The 10,748-nt window shown below is 39.3% G+C and overlaps 1 protein-coding gene across 1 annotated transcript; it reads left to right on the forward strand.

Annotated features, from left to right (window-relative positions):
* Positions 1–5,447: 5,447 nt before the first annotated feature.
* LOC134372309 (olfactory receptor 11G2) lies at positions 5,448–6,470 on the forward strand. The gene has a single exon (XM_063089748.1). It carries the CDS (start codon positions 5,535–5,537, stop codon positions 6,468–6,470), a length of 936 nt encoding a protein of 311 aa, XP_062945818.1. The 5' UTR covers positions 5,448–5,534.
* The last annotated feature ends 4,278 nt before the right edge of the window (positions 6,471–10,748 follow it).

Genomic DNA, 10,748 nt, shown 5'->3' on the forward strand with positions numbered 1-10,748 from the left:
AGAAAGAGAAAGATCCATAAGAAAGCCATGGTGGTCCTGGGAAGAGATTGATTCCTGCTGGAACTGCACAGACCTCTATGCCTGTGGTCTCAGCATACTTCCAGCCTATCTCTTCTTTTTGGAAAATCAGAGGAGGCTCTGTCCCCAAAACCCATAACTGACACCAGTCACTAGAGGCCCAGTGACCAGCTTCCTGCACTGCAGCCCCACCCCATGTGTTGCTTTGATAGACACTCCCTTGGATGCCTGGTAGGCACTCTGAGTGGGCCTCCTGGAGACTGATTAAATCTCAGGCTATCCCTGAGAAGGTTGGGGCTGGAAAAGATAATATTTTCTACTCTACTGCAAAACAAAAGAAGGCACCAAGGGTCTCCAGAGAGGAGAGAGCCCAGAGGAAGAGAAGAATTGGCACAGAACAGTCCCCTGACACTACTCTCCTTCAGGAAATGGTAAATTCATCCTCATTGAACAGAGGAATAGGGCTCTGTCCCTGAAGGCTCTGCTTATAATCCCACCATCCTCCAGAAAACACCAAGAGATGTTCACCACATTTCTACTCCTTCAGTCCTTGATGGTTATTGTGAGGAGACCGCCTCTCTTCTCCAGGAAGATCAGACAATGTCAGAGAAATTTCAGGTTTAGATTATCTCTTATCCATGAAATGAGATGACATAAGATCTAATGCTTAGAGGAGAAAATAAACATTAAAAACTATAAAAATAACTATCCTCTAAGTAAGGCTTCCTTTTACTTTCCTTCAGCTACTTGTTATATAGGTAAAAAATCCTGAGCATTATTATGTATCAGGCCCTAGACAGAGTACTTTCATGTACATCATCTTATTGAGTCCTCAACCCTTTGGTGAAAGTGTTACTGTGTCCATTTTATAGTTGGAGGAACTGGGAAATATTTTATATAATTGAATGGACAAAGTTTTCACAACTGGTAAAGTATGAGTTGTAATTCAAAGCCTAGCCTCCTTACTCTAAATCCATTGCTTTTCTACTATGACTTAGCTGTCTACCACTTCTCATAATGGGTAAATTGTTCTTATTTTCAAGGATTCTACAGAAATGGGACAGTCGTGACAATCTCCTCTCCAGGCCAAATGAAGCAGGTGGATGTGCTGCTGAGAACAAGCCAATAACACTTCCTCACCATTTTACCTTCTTGGACTAGCCTTCAGAAAAAAGAAAAATATCAGAGAAATATTCTTCTCTCTTTATGTATTATATCACAGGATCTGGCTAACTTAAATTAGGTCTATTCCAGCCCTTCTGAGATATAATGAGGGTGAAGCTCTCATTTTTTTGTCTGGAAATTTAGTTAACTCAGTCCAAGCATTCTGTATACATAAGTACTACTTTGAAGCCATCATACCCATATGCACACTTCCTTAGCAGCCTATTCAGGAGAAATCTGCCTGCCGCTTTAGACAGCTCCAGCTTAGCCTTGTGCCAAGTAAACACTACTGCTGCTCTCTGTGCGGAGGAGCTAAGAAATAAAAGGTGAGTAACAATACACTTTTGTTAGAAATATCTTTTTTATCCCCTTCTTGTTTTCTAGAGCAGCTTTGTCAGTCTCTCAACGTGGAGAATTGCCCTCAGAGGGAACTAGCCTGCATCTTTTGGCTTCCTGTATAAGTAACAAGTCTCCAACTGATGTTTTTATCTGAGAGACAAATGTAACAAAAACATCCCCTCGATTTCCATAAAGTCTTGACATCATGTATACTTATGGTATATTTGGAATAGGGGTAAGCATTTTATAATGAAAAGGGATTTAAAATCATATAATCCAACTCCTTTTCCTATCAAGAAAATGAAGCTCATAGACGTTAAAAGACTCCATCAGAGCTACTAAGCAACTTTGCTGTAATGCTGAACAATCCAGCTGTCTCTCATACTTCTACATCCACAAAACTGGGGGACTATCATAATCTTACTGGTCAGAGAGGAAACCATCTGGGGTGGGACATGTCCTATGCCCAGAATATTCCATTTCCCATTGCTTCCTTTTAGTGGAATTCCTCCCAAATCTAGGCCAATATTCTAGTAGCCTCAGGTCATTTGGGATCTTCTTATATGTTTTATTTCCTCAACTTCATTGTACAGGATTTTGGAAGCTCAAATGAAGTCATTAGTTAATATTTATCATCTATCTATATTGTCTGTTTCCAACAATGTAGGCAATCACTTCTTTAAAAAATATTTATGAGGGCCGAGCCCGTGGCGCATTCGGGAGAGTGCGGTGCTGGGAGCGCAGCGACGACGTTCCCACCGCGGGTTTGGATCCTATATAGGAATGGCCGGTGCACTCACTGGCTGAGTGCCGGTCAGGAAAAAGACAAAAAATATATATATATTTATGAAATACCAACTATCTCCATTAAACTTTGCTGGGCTCTGGAGATAAATAGTGACGTTGAAGAGCACACTTGGGGTCCTAGGCAGGAGCCAAGATTATCCCCCTTTTCCCAGAAGCAGGGAAGAAGCAGAGAACACCCACGGCTCTAGGCAGGAGCCAAGGGCAGCTGCCTTTGCCCAGAACTAGGCAGGATCCGAGGGCAGCCCCGTCAATCCAGAAGCAAGCAAGAAGCATAGCATGCCCAGGGTCCTAGGCAGCAGCAGAAGGCAGCACTCTCTGCTTGGAAGCAGCTAGGCAAATAGCATGCCAAAAATACCACCTCTACAAAGGTAGCCCACCACAGCCACTGCCACAGCCATGGTTGCTGCAAAAGAGGCTTGATGCCACAGAAGTAGCCATAGCCACCATGCAGGTAGCCTGCCAGGCATTCAACTGCATTGACAGAAGGAGAGTCACCGGTAGAGTCTGGAAAAACTGGAGGAAGTCCTTCTCCTCAGAGTCCTTCTACTCTGGAGCAAGTCCACTCCAGAGTAACAGAAGAAGCAACTGCTCTACTAGACGACCAGACATCAATGTAGAGATACTAGCAATATGAAAATCCAAGAAAATAAGACACCACCAAAAGAAGGTCTCAAACACCAAACCCTATAGAGCAGGAAACCCCTGAAATGACTGAAAAGGAATTATGAGCAACAAACTTAAGGAAACTCACTGAGATACACAAAGATTCAATTAGATGACACAATGAAATGAGAAAAAATATCCAGGATATGAAGGAGGAAATTTACAAAGAGGTTAATACCTTAAGAAAGAATGTAGCAGAATTCCTGGAATGGAAAGATTCACTCAACAAAATAAATGACACAACTGAGAGTTTAAACAACAGGCTAGAACAAGCAGGAGAAAGAATTTCTGATCTTGAAGATAGACTTTTTGAAATAACGCAGGCAGACAAAAAAAAAAGGAAAAAAATTAATAAATGAAGAAAATCTGAGAGCTAGCAGACAACCTTGAATACACAAACATTCAAATCATGTATGTTCTAGAAGGGGAGGAGAAAGGAAAAGGCATGAAAAACCTATTCAATGAAATAATAATGGAAAACTTCCCAGACATACAGATGCAGGAGGCTCAAAGACCCTCAGACAGATTCATCCCAAAAAAGATCTTCTCCAAGACATATTATAGTCAAACTAGCAAAGCTCAAAGACAAAGAGAGAATCTTAGAAGAAGCAAGGGAAAAGTGTCAAGTCACCTATAATGGAGCCCCTATCATACTAACAGCAGATATCTCAACAGAAACTCTACAGGCCAGAAGAAAATGGGATGATATTTTCAAAATACTAAGAGGAAAAAACTGCCAACCAAAAAAAGCAGTACCCAGGAAGGCTATCTTCAGAAATGAGGGGAAAATAGTGTACTTTCCAGGCAAACAAAAACTGCAGGAGTTCACCACCACATCACCAGCCCTACATGAAATCTTCAAGGGAGTTCTGTATCTGGTATCCAAAATATGATAATCGCTACCACAAATACACAAGAAAGAACAAAACCCACTGGTAGAACAAAAATGCAAATGAGCAAGAGAAAGAAACTAAAAGTTACCATTACAAAAAAAACACATATTACAATGTAATAATGCCTTTGCTTTATTTCTGATTTTAGTAATTTCAGCCTTCTCTCTTTTTTTCTTGTTCAGTCTAGATAAAGTTTTGAAAATTTTGTTGATCTTTTTAAAGAACAAACTTTTGGTTTTGTTGATTTTCTCTATTGTTTTTTGCTTCCCTATTTCATATATTTCTGTAATAATCTGTTATTTCCTACTTATATTTGCCTTGGGATTCATTTGTCCTTTTTTCTGTTTTCTTAAGGTAGAAGTTTACATGACTTATTTGAGATTTTTCTTACTTTTAACATAGGTATTTACAAGTATAAATTTTCCTCTAAGCACTGCATGAGTCCTGCATCCTAAAAATTTTGATATGTTGCACTTTGATTTTTATCTCAAAATACTCTCTAATTTCCATGTGATTTTTCTTTTTACCCATTGTTCATTTAGGAGAGTGCATTATTTCCACACATTTGTGAATTTTCTAAATTTCCTTCAGTTACTGTGGTCAGAGAACATATTTCCTATTATCTTAGTCTTTTTAAATTTATTAAGACTTGTTTTGTAACTATAAATAAACAAATAGATAGATAGATAGATAGATAAATAAATAAATAAATAAATAAATAAATAAATAAAAGGGAATTACCCTGGGGAGGAAGTAAATAAATACATTTCATTAAAATAAAAAAGAAAAAAGAGTGAAGTTGAAGGACGACAAGAGCAAAGATTCTGGATCCTGAAAGTACTTGTCTATTGCTGGAAACTGAGAGAAGAGCACTGTTGTATTACTGCAGTACGGTGTGGAGGAGGAAAGGTGTGTGTATATGAGTATGTATGTGTGTGTGTGTGTGTGTGTGTGTGCAAAGAAAGTCCCAATGGCTTTGGAAACTCCACTTTGTAATTTAGCTGAAAGTTGGCCCAGCACGCCTGGGCTAGCTCAGCAGAAAACAAGCTGATTGCAGCTACTTACCTCCAGAGGCTCCCTCCCTTTCTAATGAGGCCACTTGCTCTAACAAGGAGATTCCATTGGTCCACAGTCATATGGATGGTCCTTACTCTCATCTCACTATAAATGTGTAGAGCAGGGGTTAGCAACTACAGTCATTGAGCCAAATCCAGCCCACTGCCTATTTTTGTATGGTCAGCAAGCTAAGAATCGTTTTCACATTTTTAAGTTTAAAAATTGATAGAAGAGTAAAATTTCGTGATACATAAAAGTTATATGAAACACAAATGGAAATTCAATAATAAAGTTGTATTGGAATACAGCCATGTGCATTCATTTAGGTGTTGTTTATGTCTGTTTTTGCACTAAAATAGCACAGCTGGGTAGTTTTAACAGAGACTATTGGGCCCAAAAGTCTAAACTATTAATGAAAGTGTTTCCTGATCCTTAGTGTAGAGCACTGCCAAGGTGGAATCCCACTCTACTGAGATGCTGGCAAGTGTATGTGCAGTCCAAATTTCCCAAGATGATTTCAATATAAATTTGAGTTTCAACTTTTCTTTATCCTATCATTCAGTAATTGCTGTTTCCTCTGCAGCTCACAGACACATGAAAATCTTCAACACACCCAGCAACTCCAGCACCATCACTGGATTCATCCTCCTGGGTTTCCCTTGCTCCAGGGAGGGGCAGATCCTCCTCTTCATGCTCTTCTCTGGTGTCTACCTCCTGACCCTCATGGGCAATGCTTCTATCATCTGTGCTGTGCGTTGGGATCAGAGACTCCACACCCCCATGTACATCCTGCTTGCCAACTTCTCCTTCCTGGAGATCTGGTATGTCACCTCCACGGTCCCCAACATGTTGGCCAACTTCCTCTCTGACACCAAGGTCATCTCCTTCTCTGGGTGCTTTCTGCAGTTCTACTTTTTCTTCTCCTTAGGGTCTACAGAATGCTTTTTCCTGGCAGTTATGGCATTTGATCGGTACCTCGCCATCTGCCGACCTCTACATTACCCCACCCTTATGACCAGACATCTCTGCAGCATCCTTGTGGGCAGCTGCTGGGTACTTGGTTTCCTCTGGTTCCTGATTCCTATCATCATCATCTCCCAATTGTCCTTCTGTGCATCCAGGATTATTGACCACTTCCTGTGTGATCCAGGTCCTCTTCTAGCACTCACTTGCAAAAAATCTCCTGTGATAGAGCTTGTCTTCTCCATCTTAAGTCCTCTACCTCTCATTATTCCTTTTCTCTTTATCATGGGTTCCTATGCTCTCGTCCTAAGAGCTGTGTTGAAGGTCCCTTCAGCATCTGGAAGAAGGAAGGCTTTCTCCACCTGTGGGTCTCATCTGACTGTAGTTTCACTGTTCTATGGCTCTGTACTGGTCATGTATGGGAGCCCAACATCTGAGCATGTAGCTGGAATGCAGAAGATTGTGACTCTATTTTACTCTGTCGTGACCCCACTCCTTAACCCTGTGATATATAGTCTTAGGAACAAAGATATGAAAAAAGCCTTGCAGAAATTTCTGGGAATATAAAAAGTGCTAATTGAAAGAAGATCCTTGAGCAATTAAACTTTTATTTAATTACTTTCAGGTTTAAAAAAAACTGGTTTAATTCAGATAATTGTTTATCTTAGTATTGACCAACATCAGAAACAGCTATGTGCATGTTTCTGTTGTTTATTTCTTCTTTTGGTTCTTGATCATTTGTCCTGTTGCTTAGCATGCCTTAATTTTTTAAACTGAGTGCTGGACATTGTATTTTAAAAATTGTAAAGACAATGAATGTAATAACTCAACAACTGTTAAGCTTCTTCTATCAAATAGAGAGAGTAGAAGGAGATCACTTTGATCCCATTTAAGGATTTCTTTAGATGTTTTAAAAATATTGTAAGTGCCGGCCCGTGGCTCACTTGGGAGAGTATGGTGATAACACCAAGGCCATGGGTTCAGATCCCTATATAGGGATGGCCGGTTAGCACACTTGGGAGAGCGTGGTGCTGACTACACCAAGTCAAGGGTTAAAATCCCCTTACTGGTCATCTTTAAAAAAAAATAAAATAAAATTTTCCATGCTAGTTTGTATCTTACTCCTAGAATGTGGTCCTTACTCCAGGAACATGGCCTTTGTGAGATCTCGGCTACAAGCCTGGTGCTTACCAGGCCCCTTCACTTTATCAGGTCTTGACCTCCTATTTCTGTACTCCTAAAACTTCTGCTTAGATCTTTCATCTCCCAGCTTCTGCTTCTGCTAGGTATCTTGAAGTTTCACTTTGTACAAGAACAGCTTAAAATATAATCGTGATGGGAATTGGTCAGTCTGTTCCAGGGAACGGCCTTGTCCTTCCAACAGACATATTCTATTTGTAGTTCCAAGATGAGCCTCTGCAATAGTGTGGGAATTTACTACACTCCTCAGAAAAGTGCTCCAAAGCTTTTTAATTATGTTGACTTTTAGTTGTAACTAGTGTTATTCATACTTCATAGAAGGAAATTGGTAGCCCACAGCTGTATTGTCAATCAGGTCCTGCACAGTAATTCCTAACTTATGAATTGCTTTCATAAAGGGCTCTGCCATGCTCTCTCTAGTTAAAACTAATCTCAAAACAAATCTTTCCTGGCACCCCTCCCCCCTTCCTCATGTTGGGCCACTGTCCCGAGGACAACGTCTTCCTCTGACCTGCTGTCACCTCAGCCCTCTCTGCAGGCTCTCAGGAAACTCAAGACCAGCAAGAAGGGCCCAGTTAGAGTTGAGAATTGGTGATCTTGCCTCCCCATCAGATAGTTGCCTGCTAGGCTGAAGGGGTAATGGATTTATTACTGTTGTTTTCAGTTAGGCTCCAGTTACAAGGAAGAACTGTACCTATCCTTTGTAACTTTCTGTGACTTCTGAATGGAACCTAAAGCATTCCCTCCTCCCCCCTTCAAAGCAGATATCCCTGTTAGCACTGCCTGCAAGTCATTTGGTCCCCCCACTCTTTCACTTTCCACACTTTTGTGTTACTGCTCACTTAAGGCTTTCTTTCGTGGATTTTCCAGGGCATAATCATTTCTGCCCCCCCCCCCCAGAGCATCACTTCATCCTCTTTGTTGTACATATTTTTAACCAAATGAAGTAGACAAGAAAGTCATACTTTGGGGCAGCAGAATTTCTAGTTTAGTAGAATTGCTATGTAGATACAGATGTTAATATATATGTTTGTGTATGTACATCAAGCCAAACTTCTGATAGGAAAAGTATTGCTTTACAGATGAGGAGGAAGAGGAGCTCTTTAGAGGTCAGCTCTGGTGTAGTAGATGGCCTGGGCTGTGTCCCAGTCTGCTCCTTCATGCATTGGACTGAGGCACAGCCAGCCTTTGTTATCTACCTCACCACAGCAAAGCCAAGTGGCTCCAATGAGTTCCACTGCTCGCTTTGGGTCACCAGCATCAACAGCAGAGATGGGAGAGAAGGCAACAAATCAGAATGACTTGAATTTTCCATCCCATTTTTCTTTGACCAAGTATTGAGCTGCAGCCTCTGATATTATATCACATGTCCAAGAATGGTACTCATTATGATGGAAAGAGAATGGATCATCTGTAGAAATTTTCATCCTTCAACTGTCTGTGACTCAGGACATCTTGAGAAGACAGACTCACTCCCCAGAATGAGACAGGGAAGAGGAGATCTGGTGGATCTCAGTCACCAGTCTGAGAAATGTGGCTCCCTCTCAAGGTCATTTTACCTGGTCTTTCCCTCCCAGGTCATCTCAGCTCAATCTCAGTACCCTACGGTCTGTTGTGTTCCTTCTCTGTATGGTTTCTGTAATAAAAAGTGTTAATCATGTAAATCTGTGTGGAAATTATTTCATGCAGCAGTGTTTTCTCATTTACCTCTTTTTTGTATGTGAGTTGTCCCTCTTTTCTTTTTTATTTGTAAATGTCTACTTTTTAAAAAGACAAACCAATGTGTTGTAGACATCATCTATGTAACCTATTCCTTAGTCTCATATTATAGGTATGATATATGAATGCATATTTGACATGGCTTTAGAATGTTTTACAGGAAACTAATTCTTAACTGGTCAAATCCTTGCTACTAAAATGCTTGTGTTTTTCATCATGATGTCATGTGCTTCTAAATTAATAATCATTTTCATTGTAGAAAAATGAAGTTAATTTACATTAGTCTTGGAAACTAATAATAGCACTATAAATTTATGAGATAATTTTAACACAAAAAAATAGAAGAATATAGTTATTTTAATTGTAATATTACTAACTGTAGGGTGAGAAAAGGAGATCCTTGATCATTTTTCCAGTCTCTGCAGTGAAACAACTTATTAATTAAAATTTGTAAACTTACATATTCTTATTGTACATGTATAAAAATGTAATCACATTTTGTCTTGGAATTATATTAAACTGTTTAAAGTCACTGTAAATAAATAAATAAATTGCTTTCATAAAAACCAGCAAAATTTGTTGTTCATAATGGCATTTTTAAAGCTTTGGGCCATGGAGTCCCAGGATGAAGAAGAGATGGGGAACTTAAATATTACCTTTTAATATTTAAGTATTTGTGTGTGTGTGTGTGTGTGTGTGTGTGTGTGTGTGAGTGTGTGTGTGTGTTTCTAACAATAGTATATGTACATATTACTTTAAGGTGATGGAAGTGAGTGGAGAAGGGTCTACTTTTTTAAAGGACAAATGTCAGAATAGAGAGCAACAAATGGACATTGTCAGTCTTAAAAATGGACATTGATTTATTTAAAAAACTGAGTACTGTATCATTGATTTGGGATCATGTTAAGCCAACATGGTCATTCTATGTGATAAAACTAAGAGACTAAATCTGTTTAATAACAATGTCTTAGAGGCACTAAAAAGTTTAAACCAAGCAGTTAAATTAAGATGTCTTAGTGGTTCTGTGAAATAAATAATAAGGAAAGGAAAGGAGGTCAGGAACACTGAATGATCTACATTAAAATTGACATGTCTTCAGCAATAAGACTGAAGGATTTTGTTGCTCCTTATAATATTTGTGTTACATCATCTGAAAAGGATGTTTCCTTGAAAAACTTTCCTAGACTCTGCAAAATATATATTACTCATATAGTTTAGAAGAACTGAGTGATGGTAACTTTTAAACCACAATGTCCAAAGCTTCATATATTAACTTTAGTTTACTTAATGATTCATCCCTTACTAATATGCTATCCTGAGGATTTTATTAAGTCCTGAAGGAATAATAAGATATGATTGATTTTTTGCCCTGAGGAAGAGTGCTGAACTGTGGGTTTTTTTTTTTTTCCATTAACATCTGTAAAATGTGACACTTTTACATCTGTGGTAAATTGAACAGAACATCCTAGCAGCTGAGAATAATCCATAGTTTTCAAACTTTATTTTAAAAAATACTTAATGAAAAATCATATGTTCCATAGAGCACATAAAGTTGTTACAGTGTCTCCTAAGGGGTTCAGTTAATACAAATCAAGGAGATCAGGGAGCAGGGAGCAAGGTGGCTGACTAGAAGGAGAAATTGCTTGTCTCCTACACAAGGACAGAGAATACATCAAATGCACAGCTCCATTTAGATGAGAAAAACAAGGGAGCAGGAACACACCAAGGGAATGGCAGAGATATTGGTGAATGCAGAAACTCAGGATAGTCACAAAGAATGGACAAATTTTGGCCAACATTGATCCATAACCCCACTCCAGAGTAGTAGGACACAGGAGGAGTTTCTGACAATAAGAAGGATCCCTGTCTAGGGTTATCCATTTAAGCTGAAGACCTTCATATCACTCCAGAGTACCCATCAGGGTC

Source organism: Cynocephalus volans, chromosome 3 (assembly GCF_027409185.1).
Source record: "Cynocephalus volans isolate mCynVol1 chromosome 3, mCynVol1.pri, whole genome shotgun sequence".
In the NCBI taxonomy this organism is placed as follows: domain Eukaryota; kingdom Metazoa; phylum Chordata; class Mammalia; order Dermoptera; family Cynocephalidae; genus Cynocephalus; species Cynocephalus volans.

Coding starts and splice junctions, on each gene's coding strand:
- LOC134372309 (XM_063089748.1), top strand. CDS start 5,535: ATGAAAATCTTCAACACACCCAGCAACTCCAGCACCATCACTGGATTC.